At 41.5% G+C, this 22338-nt stretch overlaps 1 protein-coding gene across 1 annotated transcript; it reads left to right on the plus strand.

The window, feature by feature from the left end:
- Positions 1-1070: 1070 nt before the first annotated feature.
- On the plus strand, positions 1071-21532 carry LOC138104475 (tyrosine 3-monooxygenase-like). The gene is made up of 10 exons (XM_069003775.1): positions 1071-1207; positions 1853-1907; positions 2349-2425; positions 2891-3036; positions 8082-8217; positions 8850-8919; positions 10608-10664; positions 13652-13747; positions 19058-19191; positions 20771-21532. The coding sequence occupies exons 1-10, from the start codon at positions 1071-1073 to the stop codon at positions 20928-20930; spliced, it is 1068 nt and encodes a 355-aa protein (XP_068859876.1). The 3' UTR covers positions 20931-21532.
- The last annotated feature ends 806 nt before the right edge of the window (positions 21533-22338 follow it).

A 22338-nucleotide genomic window follows, 5' to 3' on the forward strand; every position in this document is an offset into this window, starting at 1 on the left:
CCAAAACCTAAAAATAAACCAATGAATTAAACAAAATTAAAATTCAAATTAAATTTTTAAACATTATGTGAAATATGTGGCAGATTTGAAATAGAGCAGATTTGAAATACCTCTGTTTCCACTTTCTCCCACTGACTTTAAAATATATCAGTAAGCAGCAGGAATTACACATTTGCATGTTACTACAAAGCATTAATATGTCCAAATGCCTCAAGTAAGGGCAGAGTCCTGGGATTGTGCAAGGTGCCACATGTGCACATAGGAGAGTCTTTGTTCAGAAAAGTTTACAATATAAATGGAAAGAAGGCCTTAGGTGGGAGAAAGGAAGAATGAAGACCACATTTTCTAACTGCGCAACTGAAAACTCGAGAACGTCAGTAATTTGCCCTAAATCACATGCAAAGTTTATTCCAATGCCAGAATTTAAATCCATAGACTAGCTGTGTCATGCCAGAATCTCAACCACGCTGCCATCCCATCTCTTTCAGTACTTACTTTACTTAAAATAAAATCTACTGTGCCACAGAAAGCCATGACCACATAAAAACCTTGCATCCAACTCATCCAGGAGGACACATTTTTATTAAGCTCAAATAGGTTTTTATAGCATCTTTCAATAGTCAAAGATTGATGGTCAGTGTCATGCTCATGATTACTACCACCAGCCAGCAATCTTGGCATGAGATGGTGTGTGGGAATGTCACATTTAAGAAAATTTAATTTTGTGTTCTTTCCTGTTTTTCTCTTTTGTTGCCAACCTTCGTCATTCCAGCTCTTCTCCACCTAGAATTAGACCCATTGTGGCAACAGAATAGACTTTTAAAGGAGTATCTGCCCATTTCCCTAAACAGCCAACCCCAGCAACCCAGGTTGTCTTGTTAAGTAAAGCTGTTTCCAAAATTAGCCTTCCCAATTGTTATCACAGCCCCCTGAGGCTGTGCCCTGAGGTCAGCTGCATTACAGCACAACTTAATTGAGCACTGTGCAATTGCAGGCAAAATTTGTAGCACAGACTAAATTCCCTTGGTGTGACTCTGAAGAGTTGCTGGATGCCTTCAGTTTGAAGCAACATGGTTATAAAAATGAAAACCAAGCCAGTGAAGAAATATGACTTTCAGAAAACAGAGGGTACAGATGATCTGAGCTTTTGTTTTCAAAACAACTTCTTGGAAGGCCCTGAAACTAAGCAGTCAGAGATGCCATATGGGTAAAAGCTGTGTAAGAACAGAGAATTCAGGACAAAATTATGGGGATGCACCTGTCATATCTTCATAATGAAGTTGAATAGTGCCACTTTTTTTTTTTTTTCCTGAACAATAAGGAAATGATGTAAAATAAGGTTATTGCCTTCAAAGTCTTTCAAGCATCTGGCTCCATCTTTTGTTAGGAGTCTCCTTTCTAGAGTGTTTCATAGACTCTGCTTCCAGCAGTTCTTTCATACCTGCTACTCCCTTGACTTTGGAGAATACTCAGATGATTGTCTTAGAGGTACATTTAGCTTTGGATAGTTCATCACTGGTCTCTGGGACCGCCTGCATTTCTGTGGTAGCCAATGTTTGGACACACAGCAGAATGACACTTTGATAAAAGAGACCATATGTGCAGAAGTGTAAACAAGCCTGCTCTCTCTAGACTCCAGTCTGGGCATGAACCATGGGCTGGTTCAAATCCCACACAACCCCACTGAAGTCAGTGGTATTCTATGAGGAAATAAGCCAGGGCAACACTTGAACTCTAGTCCTCCTCATTTTTTCCTAATTCTTCCATGGAAATGGCCCAGTCTCCTGTGGCTTTTGCAATAGTGACAGCAGCCACTGTTTCCCTCTGTTCTTTTAACTTTTTTTCTCCTAAGGTTTTCCTCCCCTGCTTCATTCTGGTTCATTACTCCCACGCTGCGCAAGACATTCGTACAAATAAAGAGCCTTTACCAAGGACTGGCTATCACCTCCATAGCAACAATAGCATCACAAAAAAAGAGAGTAATAATAATAATAATAATAGTAAAAAAAAGAAAAATTACAAAACCAATGAAAGGTCATTTCCCGTACCCAGCATTTCCAAGAATGATCTCAATTTTCATAAAACAATGTTTATAAAGTTGTTAACACCCTAGGGCCACGTCTGAACAAAAATAACCATTTCTATAAGGTTCTTTGCCATCCTATTATTACTTGCTTATTTTGCAACAGCTAAATATATTCCAAACCACAACTCTAAATCCAAGCACCATCAGGTTTGTGAGAAGCTTAAAACCTGTGCCCAAATCAGGTTACATTATTTTCAGCTGGTCTCTTTTTGTTTAATGGGATAAATATTTCAAGAAGCTGGCATATCTTTCAAACCTATAGCCTGTGCCAGGCATTTCGAACTGCAAAAATACAAACCTCTTCACCTGTCCAGATATTACTCTTCAGTATCAGAAAAGGTGCTTTTTTCTGAGGTTTTTAAGAGGCAAATCTAGGCTAGGCTTCAGCATGGAAAAGGAGGGACCAGCATTCCAAGTTCTACCCCAGTATTGAAAGGGAAGAATACCCGATTCATTCTGTTCCTAAACTGAACAACAGAGTATCCCAGATTCAGCTCTCTCCCTGGGATTTCCCTGATGCCTCCAACACCGTAAGGAAGAAGGTGCCTAATCAAGAAACACTTCTGTATGAGTATTAGAGTTCTGTTACATTAAAGGACACTTTCTGAAGGAAAAGTGAAGCAAAAAGCCATTCTGGTTTGCTACACCCAACCAGCACCAGCTTTCAAGCACCAGGTGTCCTGAGCTCATATTTTTAGACCACGATGTCTGCTGGGGGTTTACATCTCTCTGTGGATCTGTAGATAGGACAGATAAGGACTTATTTATTAAGGGGTCTCATGCTGTACAGTTTTTGATTTTCAGGGGAGAAGTCTACAGGAAGCTGAGGAGCCTTTACCCTACTCACGCCTGTACACAGTACCTGGATGCTTTCCAGCAGCTTGAGAAGCACTGTGGCTACCGAGAGGATAACATACCTCAACTTCAGGATGTCTCCAGATTTTTAAAAGGTCAGGTCACTAAAAACCGTGGCTTATTCTAGGGTTTCCCTGCATTAATTTGTGCACCACAAACCATTTCCTAGGAAACAGGCTGGTGAGCTGTAGCATTCCCTCAGGCACGGGGAACTGTAGCACAGGACATTCACACCAGGCACACTGAGGGACCAGGCTGTAAGTTTGTGCCTGTTCTGTGAGTGGCAGCAGTTGTGTGGCACTAACCAGCTAATCCCAGGGCTAGCAGCACTACAGTCACAGCAGACACTGCTCAGCATGACTTCCTCACAGCCTTTTTGCTGTTTAGGCTGTTTTATGCTTCTATAGCCATGCTGACAGTAAGAGCCAAACACAAGTACAGGTACATACCTCTCAAGTACACTTTGTTCCTGATGCATGAGGCAGGATGGGGATATGTGCTGGAGAAAAATATTTCCAGGAGATTCTTCTAGTCAATCAGCAGCTGCCTTGAAACAACTCTGCTTCTCCGTAGCACCACTTGCCACACTAAACTTGTTGGTGCCTACCATGTGGCTGACAGGAGAGCACAAAGGCTGAGGTGCTAGTCCATAAAGGCATGAAGATGTGACCTTGGAAAAAGAACACACAAGTTTGCTAGGCTGACCTGTTAGCTGGGGGCTGACTAGCAAAGAGCAGGAGAGCAAGGGAGCCTGCATTATCTTTATGAGGCCACAGGCTGCACCGAAGGCCAGGTGCTTTTGTGTAAACCACCTGATTATCAAGAATTAGTAAAGAAAGGTGAACTTTAAAGCTGCCTTCTTCCTCTTCAGTGAAAAGATGTGCCAGAGAGAAGACAGCTTATCACTATGATTAAATAAACAATAAAAAATATGGCTTAACTTTAAATAAATTATATTTAAATACAATATTCAGAAAAGCAAGAGACCTGCTCTGTATAAGAGTAGGGGATACAAGTTTGCTTGAATAAGCTTTCTGTTGCTGAAGAGTTTTTAAGACATTAGCATTTCTAATGAAGACTAAGCTGTTCGATGACAAGGCTTTTATTGCATGTTTAGTGTAAGGGAAGGGAGGGTTGCTATGTGAAAAGCATCTTCCACGAACACCATTGCACCCAGCTGTGGGAATTTTTCTGTGTAGGCATTATGTATTTTCTCATGTATTCTCCCTTCTATTCAACTACCCATCTTACTTCCCTCTTACAATAATTGGGCTGATAAATATTTTTTCTCTTGAAGCATTGATCTCATTTAATTTACACAGTAACTGACAGGAGGGAGCTCCAGGAATTGTGATTCTGACTTGATTACCACAGATATTCATACCTTAAGTGTATCAGGTGATATCAAAGTGGGAGAATTTAGAATACTGTAAGACTATCCTGTCATAAACCTATTTGTATTGTTCATGTTGGTTGACAGGATTTGATTGCATGGAGTCTGCTCACTTCTTGTACAGGCTCTGGTTCTAAATTTTCTCTGTGTCATAGACAAAAAAACCTAAAAAACCAAACAGCAATGCTGAAAAATCCGCCAATAATATTTGGAAAGATGTTCTCAGTGAGTTTCAACTCATTTACTATAAACACAAGGTGTCTACTGTAAGCTAATTGTGTGAACTAACTGGGAGTGAGAATCAAGCATTTCAGAGGCATTTTATTTCATTCTGGAATGGATGGCTAAGGATAATGGAAAGAATGGTTCTTGGAACCACTGGTCCTACCCTCATTAAACTGTAGATTAAAACTGGATTACTTTAGCGTACAGGTTATGCATGAATGAAACAAAATATTTTCAGAAGAGCTGTGTTAACAGCTAGACAATTAGGAGACAAAAGAGAGGAAACTATTTTTGTCCCATTATAAGAGGCTTTGAATGGATATCCTACCTTGCTTTCCTCTATGTCATTTCATTAGGCAGAATACTTTCTAGAATAGCACGAAGATTGACCTCATTGCACGGCTAACGCAGTGTTGGGGTGCTCGAGGCACAGACTCTGGCGTGCCCCAGGTCAGAGAGAGTCCAGCTGCGCTACTTCTGCGGGTCGCTGATGACTTCGGCATCAGGAAAAGAGCTGCTGGCTGGGCTAGCTAGCTGGCTTCTTTGCAGAGGGAACACAGCAGGAACCGATGGGATCGGCTCACGTTAGCTCGGAGACAAAGGAAGAGAGAGGCTGTTCTGGTCTGGCTTCTAACAGCTTTAATGCAATGGGATGGGATGGCTCCGCCCGAGCTCGTCCTCAATTTTAAGGGAATTTGAAAACCCCGGTGAAAGGGGAAAACAACCAATGAGTTACAAGCCGGGGGAGGATACAATTTAACAAGAACCACTGGGGGGGTGGGGGGGAACCGAGAGGCGGGAGTTATAACAGAGAACCAGTGAACAACCGAGAAACCGGGAATTTTCCCGAACCGGGGGAGGCGGCTTGGACCCGGGCACCGCCCAGGGGGTGCGGCTTAGGCTTCTGCACCGCCCCTCGACCCACCCTCTGAGTCTGCCTCTTTGGGAAACTCGATCCAGGGGAGGGGCTGGGATTGATTGGCATCTCGCTGGGCTGGGTCACACCAACACATGGCCAAAACTTAGTCTGAGTCAGAAGCAACTGCGAGGTCTAAAATCTGACCAAAAGTTAAAGCATGTTGTTAAGGGCATTGTCCAAACTCCTCTTAAATGCTGTCAGGCTTGGGACATTGACCAGTTCGCTAGGGAGCCTATTTCAGTGTTTGACCACCCTCTCAGAAAAGAAATGCTTCTGAATGTCCATTCTGAACCTCCCCTTGGACAGCTTTGAAAATAATAAACTATAGGAGGCAGAGAGAGAGAGAGAGAGAGGGAGGGGGATAACCTGGAAAGAAAGTGATCGTGTTAAAACCAGCCCATAGAGCCAGATAAACTTCCATCTTCTCTTTAACTTAGCGATATCTGTAACCCTAAGAAATCAATTCCTTTTGATTCAGCACGACAGCTATCTGTTATTACCTATTACTGAGGCTGGTTTGAAGAGAAATGAACTGTACTTCACAAATATTTCATAATTACTTAAAGGGAATTAAGTGGGTAACAGTGTGATTGTTTACACATGGCAAGTGTTTTTCCAAAGGGTTAACTAGATGAACCTCGGCACATCTTTCTTTCTAGGAAAGATGTTTGGATTTAGGCAGTCATTGTGCTCCACAGCTGGAAGAAATTACAACAGTGAACTCAAGCAAGCTCACACTACAATGCACAGGCCGCCTGTATACACCAGTCTTTAAGCCAAGAATTAAGCCTTGCAGATCACTTTAGGTCAACCGCTCAAGACCTTCTCTTCAATGCATTTTGATTTCCCAGATCTTCGGGCAGCAGGTCCAACCAGCCACACCCCCAATTCTCTACTGATTGCTGGTTTTATTGTGCAGTCATGAACTAGAGGTTCAGATTTTGCAGATATTACCTTCAGCAGATAACTTTTTCCTGGGGCTTTTCAAGGCAGCTGGCCAAATCTCTTCCATCAGCAGACTGTCTGATTCACTGGCCTATATTTAAAAGGACATCTCAGGGAACACAAGCCGTAATTTTCATTTTCTCTCCTTCTCCTCCAACATGGATGCTAAAGCTGTATAAATTTCCCTAGACTCTTTCATAGTCCTTCCAAAATTGAGTTACTAAGGTCTTGGTTTTCATACAATATATTTTTCAGCCAGTGCAATTTTCACTTCACTCAGAATTCAGCCCAAAGATTACCAGATTCTGAAATTTTCACATTCCTCTGGATTGGACTAGCATATAGACAAAGATAGGTACATAATCTCCATAGGGTTTTCTTTATATTGTTCACTTCTGAGGTAATTCTGTACTGATTACCTTTGAATTGAGTGGAGCAATAGAAGATAACTTTGACAAATGCCCACCACCTAGTCCATCTCAATGTCAGGTAGAAGCACTCCTTGTTGTCCTCTCATTCCTATATTTCTTCATATATTTTTTCACTTCTTTTGTTTTTTTTTCTTTTTTTTTTTCTTTCTCTGTGTGCTTTTTTTGCTTTGTTTTGTTGTTTCTTTTTTTTTTTTTAATGGGAAAAGTACTAATAGCCTGACAGAGTAAGACAAGAAATTCTGGAAGAAACATGAAAAAAACAAACGAAAACAAATCTTGAAAATGGCTTGGTTTCTGGGTGGGATTTTTTTTCTTTGTTTACACACACACACACAAAAAAAAGGTTACAGGATTCCTGACGCATTAGAATATGGATAAAGAATTGAGAATAAAGCCATTCCTAATTTTTTAAAAATGTAGTTTTATGCTTTAAAGAAGATGACATGTCATTTATGGGAGCTGAGAATGCAACACAGATTTTGAATATAGGACTTCAGAAAGATTATTGTTGGCTTACTTTGAAAGCAGTGATTTTCAATTTTCTTAGCTTTGCAGACCACCAACATGTTTCCCATGGAGATGTAGATTTTGTGTTCTATTGACCACCAGACTGGTTATTTTTTCTAGTTGTCTCTCACAGTCCTTTCATGGTAATGCAGAGTGCTCTGGGGTAACACTGGATGTACAAGCTGAAATCACAGTGCAGAAATGTTGCATTACCTCTGTCCTGTTCTGTAGACACATGCAAAGCAAAACACCTATGATCACATCACTGGGAGGCTGTGTAGTGACTTCTAGACAAACATAATGGCAAAAAAAGAAAAAAAAAGAAAAAAAAAAAAAGAAAAAAAAATCCAGATGCAGATTCTGTTCCCTGCTTGATTGTAAGGACCATGTGTCATCTCAGACACACCACTGTCATGTGGAACATAGGTAAATGTGTGTAAATGTGCAAAAAAAGTGAACTGGGGTGGGCAGTACTGCCACACCTCGTCTCATTGCTGTGTGAATACACACAGGCTGGATGGGGAGGTGATTCCATGCTGCAGGAGCTGGCCCCGTAACAGTACAAGGGCACATTAATGATAAGCCAGGGTGTGCCTGCTATGCTTGGTGGAGGGAGCTATTGCAACAGAGCAGGAAGGATCCCTGAATCTATAGCTAAAGTAAATGTGCTGTGTAGTTAACCCTAGAAACAGCTAAATTTGGTGTCCCTTCCCTTTGCAGAGAGAACAGGTTTCCAGCTGACACCAGCTCCAGGACTGCTGTCTGCTCGGGACTTCCTTGCCAGCCTGGCATTTCGTGTCTTCCAGTGCACACAGTATATTAGGCATTTCTCTTCTCCCATGCATTCCCCAGAACCGTAAGTTTGATGCCCTGGCATAATTCCATCCTTCTGAATGTGTTTGGGATCATTCTCTTGGGACTGGCTCTGGAGTTCTATCCAGTAGTCCACAGAATGAAACAATTTGAGAAACTGGTAGCCGGAGAGTTAGAAGGGGAAGTCATGCATGAGAGGGTGTGGTTCTCTGTCTCTCTTGCAAAGTTGTCTGGGGAAGGAAAAGACTGAAGAATATGTGGTTTAATCTTTTCATCCTGCCTTCAGTTACCATCTGTTGGGGTTTGATTTCCTGCTGTGAAACTCTCCCACTAAGTGCTGGCCAGACAACAGGAATTACATTTCATGAAAGATTACCAGTTCACACAGATGCTTTTGTTGTATGCTGGGACAAAACAGGGACCTTTCAAAGATGTTGTGACACAGAAGGTTAGTGCCCATGCCATCCCAACCAGACAATAGACAAGGTGGCAGGGGGCAGCTGGCTGCCTGTGGCAGGAGGGAATGCTCTGATCCTTGCAGAATAAGGCCAGGTATGGAGGCAGCCACTAACATCAGCTCCCTTTGGGGTCTATTGGCTAAAGTCCTTCACGGGGAGTTCATGAAGGGCAGAAAAAGGAAGCCTTTAATAAACAAGAAGGTCACTTATTTTCCAGAGACTGCTGCCATGAGTTGTTGGGTCATGTTCCCATGCTGGCTGACAAGGAGTTTGCCCAGTTCTCACAGGTAAGAACATTTTCTGCTGGCTTTTTAACCAACTGCTCTGGATAGCAGGCCAGAGGTGCCTTAAGTACATGCAGCTCACCACAAAATGCAATTTTAAGACTGGATTCTGCCTGAGTCATGGCCTCCAGGCGTGGTGGGCTAGCAGTGCCCTGGGAGACATTTACTCCAAGGGAGTGGTAGCACTGCTCCCTACAGACACGGTGTGGAAGGCAGGGCAGAGCAGGCAGAGCTTGTGGGATTTCTCTGTGGGAGGGCTGTGTCAGTCTGGAGAAGGCTGTCTCTGTAGGGCTGGAGTCTGAGCTCTACTGACTGAGCTGCTCCCCTGGCTTCCTGTCCTACACCACATGAACCTACATAGCAACAGCTGCCAAGCCTCCAAGCTGGTCTGTCTCTGGATGTACATTCTTGTCTCACATGAGACTTTAATTGTGTCCATCACTATGTCATTCATCAGAATTGTTTTTCCCTTTACAACTCACCAGATTCTCACAGCATTGCTCACACTGGCGAGGAGGCTCCAAAAAGCAAACAGAGCTTCTTTGTACAATAAGGGGCTATTTAGTATGAGCAGTCAGTGTCAGACCCGAGTGAACTCAATAACCTCTCATAATTAAAGACTTCAGAACTATGAATGTTCCTCAAAACCACGCCAGAGGGAAGAAGATATCTCATTGTCCAGGCTTATCAATCAGTGGCCAGTGTGGAAACTGGCAATAAGATCAGAGGGGTAACATGATGTAGGTCCCAACATCATCTCTGAAGATCTCTGAAGAAATATCTGTAAAAGAAAAGCAGTTCACCTCATATGATGTGATTTCCAGTCATATCAACTTGAATACATGCCAGTTGCCATTTTGATCATAAATATTGGTTATTATCAGAATCAGAAGAGTAGTACTTTAAGCATCCTAGTCGTCTTTAATTTCTTCTGGAAGAAACCTCTTCAGTTCAATACTGCAACTTAAGACACATTAGAAATAAGAGATCATAGCAATTTCAAAGCTTTCAGTTTTCTTCTTTTCCTATCAATAACTCAGACTATACAACATGGGATAACATTCACTGAATTTTCACATTTCACTTTTTTTTTTCCCCTCAAAGTATTTTCATAGTTGAAATTCACCCCATGAAAGCTCTTTTTTGTTCCATTCAATATGAGACGATGAATGGTGAAAATGCCCTAATTTTGTTTGTTTGTTGCATGATATGGCTCCTGGGATAGCAAAAAAGAGACATCTACAGATTCCTATTGTGAAAATAACATTTAACAGGGAGCACAGATGAAAGTAAACAGAATCATCGCTCCACAGATCTGACACACTCATTAAGGGCTGTCAGAGAGAGCGAGGGATAGAAAGGTAATGGCAAAGATAAAACCCTTCTCATGCCTCCCTGTAAATTTTTGCCTGTGGTAGATAGTCCAGCATTAAGACAAGAGGTGGTTAATTTTACACAAAGAACACTGAGGATTAAACACTCATCTAATGCGACTCCCAGTGGTATGTAGCTGGGGGCCAGGGAGAGGTAGGCATCCTGGAAGCCATGGAAGGTCATTTTGGGTGACAAAAACAATGAATAGTTCATGCTATTCATGCTAGAAATTATGTGGCCCTCCCTTCCCCTCTTTCTCTCCCTTGGGCTGAATAATCACACTAGTGTAACACTGTCTGCTTGCTTACTTGCTTTAGGATATTGGACTGGCTTCTCTTGGATCATCTGAAGAGGAGATTGAGAAACTGGCCACAGTAAGTACACATGGCAGTTTAATATTGGAGGCAAACCCCAAATGATTCACTGGATATCCCTTACTGTGCAGGGAAGGCTCTTTTTGTGTCTCAGATTAACTACAAAAATGGGAGCATCAGCAGGATTGTCTCTTCTCCTGCACAGGTTAGAAAAGTGCTGGAGTAGGGACTGGAGTCCCTCTGAGGGAGCCCAGAATCATGTGACTCCACCTGAGGAAATGCTTACTCTTCTTGATTTTATAAGAAATAAAATTTCTTCTTACAAGTTTTTACAATTTCAGCCATACGATGGTCCCAACTCACTTTCCAGATTCATCTAAAAGACTAAGTACCCAGTGTGATACCTCTATCTTCTCCTACACAAGGTGCAGAAAACCATCAGAATTTGGTTCACCCCCTATTCATTAACCTCACCAAACAGGTGAGCACTTAAAAGCAATTTGAGAGCAGGTACTGCCATTCACTTCTGAATCACTAGGCTGTTTACCACTGTCTAAACGATTTGTACAGCCCCTTACTGCCATCTAAACTTATTATGAAAGTCATCTGGAGGCCAGGTGACTTTTTCTTTTCTGATAATTGAAGCCATTTACCAGTCCTGATGATTTTTTCAGGGGAGGAGAAGAGTCTTACCCTTACCCAGCTGTGTGAGACTCATTTAGTACAGGTAGTGAATGACAGGAGAATGTCACTCCTGAAATTCCTTACCTGGTCCACAGTCCCACTCAGGAAGGAGATTGTGGCTCACCTAAAATCCATCTGCAGATATCCATCCTTGGGTTAGGATTAAGTAACGCTACCATTATTTTTGAAGTTTGGAGGGCAAAAGGTACGAGTGCTGAATTCTTTGTAACATCATCCACATCCTGGGCTAGTGATGTGAGGAGACTACGACAGTGGCAGTCCACATTTCCTCTTCCACTGTCTGGGTCTAGAGAGGCTAGAGTGAGATTAAGATCCATGCCTTTGCTAGGGTGAAAAAATTCTAAGTCCTAGAGAACCATTTTGCATCATTCCCCAGGTCTTGGTGAAATTGGGTTAAGGCCCATGGCTTATAAAGCATTCCTCTGCAAGCACCTCTTCCTGATTCTGAACTGAGTAGGACTAGACAAGAGATAGGGTTAAGATTAGAAGAATAATGGGTCTCGTGTCTGAAACTTTCATAATATCATCCAGGGTTTGGCCATGTAGAATAAGGGCACCTTTTTGAAAGAGCTACCTGCGGTTCAGGGTCTGTGAGAATAAAATTTTGTAAGTGCCATCAAGTATTCTGAACAGTAAACCTATTCTGGATTAACATCTCAATATTAAAATGTTTAAAATTTATATACCTAATCAAGACTAACTTTTTGAGTTCCTTTTCTAGAAAGTGAAGACAGAGAGGAACCTGAAGTGTATACATTATCCTGACATGAAAGTCTAACATGAATTCCATCATTATTTCTGGAAGTTCCTGTCATTCCCTGTTCTTTATAAAGAGAATGTTAGTAATTAGTTTAGAAGTTTCTTTAAAGAATCTCAGAATTGTTTGTTGCTATGGTCTACAACATTTGTAAGACAAATTTTGAAATGCCATTATTTCATTCAGGCCCGTGACTTCTCTAAGCAGGTGGATCCATGCACCAGAGATGGGAAACTGCCAGTGTCCTTGTCATCCAGAGTGCCACTAATACATTTTTTGTACTGTGTTAAAACAGTGAGAGCTTGAAAGAACCTCATTAACCAAAAGCCAAATACAGGATATCTTAAGAAGCACTAAAAAAATTCCTCCTCCCATGTCTCATTCTGCAGCCAAAAAAGCCTCCTGCACAATGAGGAGATACTCAAAAGACTTTTCACTATGAAATAATAAGAATCAAGATCATTAACAGAATATAAATGCTGAATTATTTGCTGAACTGTAGAGAAAGCAACTCAGGATCCTGCAAAAAGAAAGATCCTGGCCTGTTGTTTCTTCAGTGATAAATTTGAAGGCTAAAACCAAGTCATCAGAATGAAAAGGTGTATGAGAGAGGGTGGGAGAAATAAAGAGAATGTATGAAAGAGGCAGAATAGACAGAATAATACAGAGCTTCACACTGTTTTACAAATTGTCTGCAGTTCTTTAAGCAGGGTCCCGAAACACCATATTTGTGAAGCCAAGCTCTACTGCTGTGTCTGAGGCAGCAAAGTGCTCTCTGTCTCTAAAGGAGCCTTGAAGAGTTGTGGCATGAAACCATATTCTGGAAATGCTTCATTTACCATGTTTTCCCTTTGCACAATACCTATCCAGCTTCTCAGGGCATCAGGCTGCGTCCAGAACGGTTCTCCAAAGTCCATTTCCTTAGAGTTTTTGATAAGGGAAGGACCAAAAGTTTGGCAGAGCCAAGAGTTGCTTTCATCCCACTACTGTCCAGCAGGCAAAGGAATTATGGTCTTAAGTATGCTTTATCACAAGAAAAGCCCAGAGAAATGTATCATTATTTTCTGCTGGAGCATGACTAAGATATAATTGGCACAATATGGAAAAAGGCATTCTTCAATTCTTCTGAATGAGATCACATGGACAAAGAAGGAGGGAAAATCTCCTTTCAAGTACCTTTCCAAAGGTCTTGAACCCTCTGTCAGGATCTACCTGTCCTTCTGGGGACTGTGGGTGGAAATCTGTCAGCTTCCACTGGCTGTGAAGAGGCTCAGGGCTAAGAGGTTGCAGGGTAATTTGTAACATCTTCCAAAGAAATAAAAGGATATGACTTCATCTACCCATGTATTGTCATTCAAAATTTTTAACTTTTTTTTTTAAGTAGGACAGGAAATTTTGAAAAAATACATGTTACATTTAGTGTATGTTACATGTTGAGGGGAAAAAAATAATATTCTTAAAATATGGAGCTATAAAATTTGAAGATACGAAGATATTAGGGAATGAAGATAAAAAAAATTAAAGGAAATATGAGAAGCTTAAAAGCCTTTTCAGACTGTTTTTCACAAGTTGCTCTTATTCCCAGCTTTATTGGTTCACTGTGGAGTTTGGCCTCTGCAAGCAAAATGGATTGATCAAAGCTTACGGGGCAGGACTGCTTTCATCCTATGGGGAGCTGATGGTATGTGTCAAATGCATAGTACAGAAAGATTTCTATAATTCAGTTTCCTGAACTCTGGAAAAAGCAAACTATGTTTTTCTACAAAAAATCAATGTGATTTGAAATTCAGGTTTTTCTTTTACAAAGAAATTAATTTTTCCTTCCCAGAAGTTACTGAGTGGGGGGAAAATACTGTGGTATTCTACCTGTCTTCCATCTAAAGAGATGAAATGCAATGAAAGCAACCATCCTATAAAATATTAGATTTGTTTCTTCCTGCTCCTGCCAGTAGTAATGCAGCTGACTTTGACACAAAACTCACGTTCCTTTCTGAATTACTCACTAGAGGGCAATGTTATGCCTATTATGAGCTTGGCTTTTTCGTCCATGCCATTGACATTCACACACATATGAACTGGAAAGGCACTGACTGACTGGACCAAATGAAGTGCAAAGAAACTGGAGATAGCATGGGCACTGACAAAAAGAAAATGCTTTAGTATTTTTCATTCCTAAACAAATTTCAAAATTAATTTCAGCTCTAGTTTTACATAGATCAAAGTCTGTGTGCACAGGTTTCATACTGCCTTGCTCAGTTAATTTAACTGTAGAAAGAGGACTTGTATACATTTTTTCAGAAAGCTTATGGGTTTCCCCTCCTTTGACCAATCAGCTGATAGGAGAGATATTAATTTCTCCTTAGTTTTGAAGAACACTGAAGCAGTTGATCACTTTTTAATTGCAAAAACCCTAAACTGTTATCAGTAGGGCTCAAAGGCTTCAAGCTGTGCAGATACTGGATGATTTATTTTAATTGGTAAGAGCCAAAGGAAAATAAATACCACTCTTTTCAAGCATTTTTATGAACCAGAAACCTTTTTCTCTTTTTTCATGGGAGATATATTTTAAGCTTAACACATAAACTCAGCAGCCTAACAGCCAGATATATTATACATTCACATGGAATTGTGGCTGAATTAGCATAGCTTGGACTCCCAGAACTGGAGGTAGTTGGGTTGTTATGACAGTAAACATTTTACAAAACTCTCCCAATGGTGTACAGGTCAACCCACTTCCCAGTCAATTGACAGGAGGAAAAAACAACATTTTTATGTATCTCAAGACATTTCAAGTAGGAGTCCCCACAGAAGGGGCAGCTGAAATTAACACAAAGAAAGGGAAACCTTCTCAGACATCAACCTTCATTTTTACCACTTGCTGAGTTTAGCATTGTTTTTCCTCATGACACTTGCAATTTGAAGATTTTTGTGAGGAAAATCTGTGGAGAGCTTTCTCTCTTGATAAGCTGAAAGATCTGCGTGTTCATTAGCCCTCTAGAGGAACAGACGTGACTTCCTTTCTACATTGAAGCCTGAGCTTGGCCTGACTGCTCATTAACTTCAGCAGAAGTGTGCTCACACTATGTACTGCTGAAGCTACTGTTTATCTGGTAATCCTTCAGTACTTGCTATATTCACAGACAACAAACAGGAAATATAAACTTGCTTTTATTTACCCAGTAAAATCAGAAATGTCCAATCAAAGCACATTTCAAGGCAATGTTTATTCTACTTTGCCTGGCTTAATACTTTATGGTTTTAAATCAAAGTCATTTACATGTTAAACAGGGTACTAAAGGGCAGAGATAAGGATATTGATGGCATTTATGTAGCTTTCATAGCAATATGCATGACAAAATCTATCTGCATGTGGTTACCTCCTTTTTCTGTTTAAATTTGACTCAAAATAAGGTAAAGATCTCATCAGAAATGCTCAGTTTTGGTGTCTGGAGTCAAATGCACCAGCCTTGTGCTCTCTCTCCTCTATTTCCACCCTTTTCTTCCCCAGACACCAACAAGCTCTTCTGCTTTTGCTTAAAAGGACTTTAGACTTAAAAGTCCTTGTAGGCAAGGACTGCTTGTGCACAAAACTGTGTGATATAGAACATGAAAGCACAACTGCATCTCAAACTCCCTACCTCTGAAGCTGACAATGGAAGTCCTAACTGTCCTTGAGCTGATAAATGGCAGTTTCTTGTTACTTTTATCACTGGTAGTTGTTGGTTAAAAGCTACTGGATAAAGTAGATAGAGATGGGTCTACCTGTGTCTTCATCCATCATATTACTGAAAATGTATGCAGGGATGATAGCATTTGTATTTAACAGGTAATGAATAAGGATTATCCCCCTTGCAGCATGTCCTTCTCATATACAACACCTAAATCTGAAGATGGGCAAGCAGTTAACCAGCAATGTCTCTAATGCACCCTACACAATCCCTTTGTGAGCTCTGCAATTTCCTCACTGTGCACCTTCCGGGACAATGGCTTAGTGGTTCTGTGCGCTTCACCTCGAGCTCCTGAAACTTGTTGTACACAAGATAATAATACACATGAACTTAAGTGCTGAAATTTCCTTCTTTAGCTGATTTCATCTCGTAGATTTTTATTATATAGAAATATTTCCATTTATTCATTCTAGTCTGCCTGAGCATCTGATTCTAAGTCCAATACAGACACTGGCAGTGTGAGTAAAGCAGTGAGGTCCAATGCCTAAGCACCTGCTAGCAAATGACAAACGTATACCAACTGCTTCTTTTACAGCTGAAGAGAGAAAATATGTGTAGTGCAGTGCCTATTTCATGGGAGGGATTTTTTTAGAAGTAAAGCAGTGTCTAGACAGATCTGTTAGAGAAGATGAAGATTGGAAGATGGTGAGGCTCGTGATAGACTTCATTTTATTGCTCTAGATAAGTTTAGTTGCTGCTTGTCAGAAAGCCATAATCCAACCTAATAATTATCTGCCAGTCTTCTCAGTGGGCCCAGACACAGACTTCTGCGTGGAGGTCCCAGACTTGATTCCCTATCATTTAGCTGATCAGCTTATTTGGCAGAGGCAGTGAAGTTTTGGCACTTTGTTGGCAGTGAATATAGCAAGTACTGTAGGATTCTCACTGCAGTTCATGTGTTGAAGGAGACACACTGCAGCAGTCTGTGCAAGGGAGGGGTTTCCTTGTCCCTGAAGGCTTCTGGGCCAGGAATAGCAGAATGATTCAGTCACCAAGGAGGGAATAAGGGCATGAGTTACTACGGTTAGATGGTTGGCTACAAGAAGATAACAACTAACCAGCGGGAGAGGGCAAGCAGCAGTCATCCAGCTCATGTTATATGAGAGTTTAGCATCAGCAAGAAGCCTGGGAACATCCCTGAACTGCAGCCTGGACTGATTCTCTGTGGGTGTGTGACTGTAACCAAGGGAACCACATCCTGACTGTGAAATCTTCAAAACATTTCCCTTTCCTCCACAGCACCCACTCTTACCAGTTTGAACTCAGCTTCAGGTAGATACTTTCTTTGGATGAGTTGATCCTGCCCAAACTCAGGGCCTAATTTGGGGGAAAGGCAGAGGAGGAGAGGTAGAGCTAGACACTCTCTGCACGAGTCTTGCACTTGAATCCCTGTTATCTAACGAAGCATTTAGTAACAGCAGCTAGGTATCAGAAGGATAACCATCCCTGAGTCTAAACGGAGCAGTTGTAATGGGTCTGACTGCTGGCCAAACTTGCCTCCTCTGAACTGTAAGAATTCCTCCCCAACAGCTCTCAGCATTGCACTATTTATTTCACTATATTCTGTCAGCTGTTCTACATTATCCAAAATGCTTCTTCTGTTAACACTCAGATGGACTCTGTCCTACATACTGTAGAATCTTATGGCTCATACCACACTTCTGGCAGCACTCAGTGCTACATATGCTTTTCTTGCAGCACAACCAGTACTTAACTTGTAGAGGCCTTTAAGGCCATCCGGTTTCGAGCTGAACTTCCACTGAAATCAATGGGATTTCAGTTCTGCTTCAACACTGACAGTATAGTGGGACCCCTGTCAGGTTTTGAGTTACTGAAATCTTTTCCCTTTAGTTCCCCAGAGCTTCTAAGATTCTAAGAGCAGCCTCATGTTTGTGTATACCAACCATCTTAGATTGTATGAGTGCTATCCAAGGTTTATTCTTCAATTACACACTGCAAATTAAGAGCAAGAAAAACACCATCTTTTATTTATTCTTGGGGGTTTTTTGGGCTTTGTGTTTTTTTAGGTTGTTTTTTTTTTAAGCCTGGTATTTATTTATGCACCAGTTCAGTGAAATGTCTAAATATGTGCTTAGGAATACTGTCTGAATTTTTCCAGCTAGCAGATTGAACTGAAAGTCTTGTGCAGCATCTTACCAGTTATTTACAAGTAGTACCCTGGGAGTTGACATTTGGATTATAAAATGGTGAAGGGAGCCTTCTGAAGACTGGGGAAGAAGAGAGAAAGGCAAAGAGGCAGATCTCAGAGAAGGGTGGGTACTAAAAGACTGTCCCCAGGTGGGTGGGACCCACTGTCCAGTCTGAAGGTGGAAAAAAAGGTCTCAGCATTGATGGGATGAGTTGCCTTTTTCCTTTTGGTTTGTACCCAGGACACTTCACCAACCTGGCCAGCTGGAGGCCAGTCAGCTTTTAGGCACATCTGTGGTGCAGCTCAAATGTCCCTGGGGCTGAGCTAGGTTTAAAGTGCATCACTTGGGTTTCACAGGCAGACAAAGTGTTTGGGAACTCACTTTAAGCCTAAGCAGAGCTGCCTTCCCAGGACTCTCTGCAGGTGGCTGGTTTAAAAGGCACTTCCAGTAAATGTAAACGAATGGTACAGAGGTATCTATGGACTGCAGTGTGGGCAGAAGTGGCTTCCATAAGCCTCCTGTTGGCTTGGGGAGACAATGTACAAGAACTTGAGAAGAACATATAGAAGAACCTCTGTGGGTCCAAAAATATATCTTGGAATTCGGGGAAGATTTTAGGCTGCTATACTGGCCTGGAAGCTGTGCATTAAATACCAGACACATTCTGTCATCTGTTCTTCAGTGCACCAGGAACTGTGAAATTTGTGACATGGTCTAGGGGACTTTAAAGTAATGCTAGATAGGACTGCAAATATTCTACAATACTATTCAAAAAGTAGCAGCATGATATTATTTTTTTCTTCTAGATATTTGTATTTTGGGGGGTGCCATAGACCTTCCCCTCCCTGTCTGAGAACATGGCTATGCTATTCAATTTTACATCATGCTAAACATATATTTCTTTTTTTTCTTTTTTTTTTTCCCTCTTAAAAAAATATATATATATTATTTGGTTTATTAACTGCTAATTATGAAAATCAGCTTTGACCTATGAAAGTACAGGACTTTATATTGCCCGTAACTATTCCCCAGAGAGAATTTCACAGCCCGGCAGGGACTAATTCTTTCTCTATTCATTCACCTGCTCTAACCTGTGTTGCTGCTGCTACAAAGTATGCCTTGTCAAACGAGCCAGAGTACAAGCCTTTTGATCCAGAAGTGACTGCAGTTCACCCGTATCAGGATCAAGCCTTCCAGCCTGTCTATTTCATAGCAGAAAATTTGGAAGATGCCAAAGTCAAGCTTCAGTAAGTAAAGTGTTTGTGGGTGTTTTCATTGAGGGGGGCACACTGGGTTGATTCTTAATCTCAAATACATCTACTACTTTTGCAACAACCATGTCAGGCTATCTCACTGCATCTGCATAGTGGCTTTTGTACAACAAAGTTGAGCATGAGCTTGTTTATCTCAGAAAAGGTTCATAGGAATTCAGAATTATACTCTGCTATGCTGTGCTCCATGCTTCATCTTAATGCTTCATTTTAGCAGCTTCTGAAGTAAATTCTGTAACTGAACTGTGAGAGTGCAATCCCACCCTATGTGCTAGTCCATACAAACAGGAGGTCGTGAAGAACCGATTTACCCAAGGTCACATGGAAATTTTATAGCAGTCTCTGGAATTAACATGGATCAGCAGGGGGCTTAAAAACAAGATTGCCTTTCTCCTCTGATTATATCTGCACAAGAATGCAGAATCAGCATTCACATGCAATCTAATTTCAACAAAGTAGCTGTCTGCAACCTAGATAACATTATTTCAAATTAGCTTGAGGTGTTTCTAAACACATTTCCTTAACTGTGATGCTGTACAGTAAGGATGGATGGTTTTTTCTTTGTGTTTTTAAGTAAGCAGGGTTTAAATTCTGGCCTTCATCTCCAACAGTTAGAACAACAGGACCAGTTCTGGCTGGAGGCAGTATGTTGGTTGTGGAGCTACTGGGGAGCATGTAGGAGCTGAAATGAGGAATTTATTAGAGGAAGAGAACCTGAGCCAGACTTCTTCCCTACTCTCTCTCCCTCTTCCCCAGAGGTACTGTTTGCTGGGGCTATAGACATGGCTAATTAGGCTCCTCATCTTAAATCTGAATGTTCACATTAAATTTTAAATATGTGTAAAAACGTGGGTGAGTACTCACTGGTAGAAGAGAGAGGACTTGCAGAGCATTTGACTCAGGCAAACCTGCAAAGAACGTATGAGGACAAGGAATACACCACTCTCAGACATGAAGCTTTTTCATACATTTTTTCAAGGCAGTTGCACAGCCAAGGCTGCTCAAAATGACTGAAGGCACAAGAATCTGTCAGCACAGAAAACATAAGGCAACATCAGCACAGGGGGTTCCTACCAGCATGTACTTAATGGAAATATTGTCAAAAAATGGCAAGCAATCATGGTTTTTTCTTTTAATAGAGACAGAAAAATAGCCCAGGATGCCTAGTATCAACAGGTTTTTAGAAAATTACACAGAAAGAGCTGCTCCAGGTTATTTCTTGGAAGTGAAGGCGGCAGACATGCTGTGCTCCTGCATTCCTCAGCTTGTGGTTGTAATAACTCTGAATTGTGTGAACGCAGAGCTGTGAGAGCACAGATGGGTTTAAGCCAGCCAGGCTGAGATGAGGCACTGCAGATCTTTGGGGCTGCCTGTGGTTGAGCTGTGGGCAGGATGTACTGCACCAGGCAAAGCTCAGGAGATGCAGTGAGGAGGTGTCACAGCAGCCTCAGCTCCCCAGTAAGGCCGTGACTACAAACTGAGAAATTAGGTCCTGCATGTTTTGCACTTAAGGAAATGCCTCTTGCACTAGAAGCTCTGTCCTGTCTCCCCACAGGAACTACACGATGAAGATCAAGAAGCCTTTTGCTCTGCACTATGACCCCTTCACCAGCCGCATAGAGGTTCTGAACACACCACAGAAAGTCAAGAGGGCACTCCACCAGATAAAAGAGGAACTGAAAAACCTCTGCTTGTGCCTTGAAAACCTCTCTTAAAACTGCAGCAACACATCTCACCTGTCACTGAGATACTTGTAGGTAGTGCTAGTTCTTGAAGGCTTAGTGATGAAGCGGTACTCACAGACAGAAATCTTGAATGCACAAACCAGCTCAGTTCAGATAATCTTTTCACTGTGTTTTAGGCTGCTGACTTAGAAAAAATAATGGGCTCCTGCTTAGAATGTTTCAACAACAAACAAGACCAGCTTACTCCAATTTTTGGTAGGTGATATGAACTACATCTGACTGTAGTGTTACGGGACTCTTACAGGCTTTTTTCCTTCCCCTGTCACCTTTCCAAGTTATCTGTCACAAAATAGCAGGGTAACTTTCCATCCACACAGTGTTTTACTTGCTGCCTTAATGACATGATCACAACCTCTTAGGCTGGCTAGCTGCCTACAGTCAGCAGTCCTTGCAGCTAACTCCTTGCTGCTAGCAATTAGCATCAGCTATTGCCCACACACTATGAATGGTCCCCTTAAAATATGCAAATAGAAGAGCTTGTAAGAGCAGCACTTCTGCTCACTATTTAAGTACTCATCTCATTCAGTAGCCTGCAAATATGACAAAATAATTTCTTGTCACACTTTAAATCACAGAATAGTTGTATCTTGATTAAAAAGAAGGCAGAAAATAAAAGGCCCAAGATGCTCTGGCTCTGTCACATACAAGGATGCTTACTTTGAATGGGAAATTTAAATTTTGGGAAGGAAATTCTTGTGTAAGGAAAGATTTGCAAAGAGGCCTTTAGCAAATAGGCTTGCATTGCCTTTTTTATGGCATTCAGATTCTCCTGGACACCTTTAGAAATCTTTGCTTCTTATTAGTATCATGATAACTGTAGTAATAATCAAAGGGCCAAATCTATGGAACACCTAGTGGAAAACCTAAGATCAGCCACTAGCAGCTGTATAGCCTTGCTATGGAAAAAATATCTGATATGTTCTCCAACCCATCTTGTCTCCTCCTCCAACCCCTCTCTGAGATGTGCCTGAAATTTATTTACACTCCACAGGTCTTGTTTCCCAGAATCAGTCTCCTCTTCCAGACTTCCATGCTGTTCATGTCCCCTTCCTTCCTCTACAGTGCACAAATAGAGGGTAGTTCAGGAAAAGAAGATGATGCCCAAGACCAGAAGGAGTCCCTCTGCTCTTAGCAGCAGTGTGAGCAGATGGGGTCAATGCAGGTTACAGGCATGGCATAAGCAGGGAAAATGTGGATCTCACGGCTCAGGCTGGGTGATAGTTATCCACAAATGTAAAGGTAGATTTACCCCGTGCCGCTTGGAAGCTCTATTTATTTATTCAGAATTGTGTTTAGCATGTGGCTGCCTTGTCCACTGCTACCCACTAGCTGCCAGTGTACAGGGTCTGAGCTCTGAGGAAAGTGTGAGGTGGTTTGG

Source organism: Aphelocoma coerulescens, chromosome 1A, assembly GCF_041296385.1.
Source record: "Aphelocoma coerulescens isolate FSJ_1873_10779 chromosome 1A, UR_Acoe_1.0, whole genome shotgun sequence".
NCBI lineage: Eukaryota > Metazoa > Chordata > Aves > Passeriformes > Corvidae > Aphelocoma > Aphelocoma coerulescens.

What these genes read in the sequence shown, in the direction of transcription:
- LOC138104475 (XM_069003775.1), top strand. Translation starts at nt 1,071, where the DNA reads ATGGTTATAAAAATGAAAACCAAGCCAGTGAAGAAATATGACTTTCAG. An exon ending in CAGTCAGAGATGCCATATGG is followed by an intron (nt 1,208 to 1,852) that starts GTAAAAGCTGTG and finishes TTTTCTCCTAAG; the next exon opens with GTTTTCCTCCCCTGCTTCAT. An exon ending in CCACGCTGCGCAAGACATTC is followed by an intron (nt 1,908 to 2,348) that starts GTACAAATAAAG and finishes TCAAACCTATAG; the next exon opens with CCTGTGCCAGGCATTTCGAA.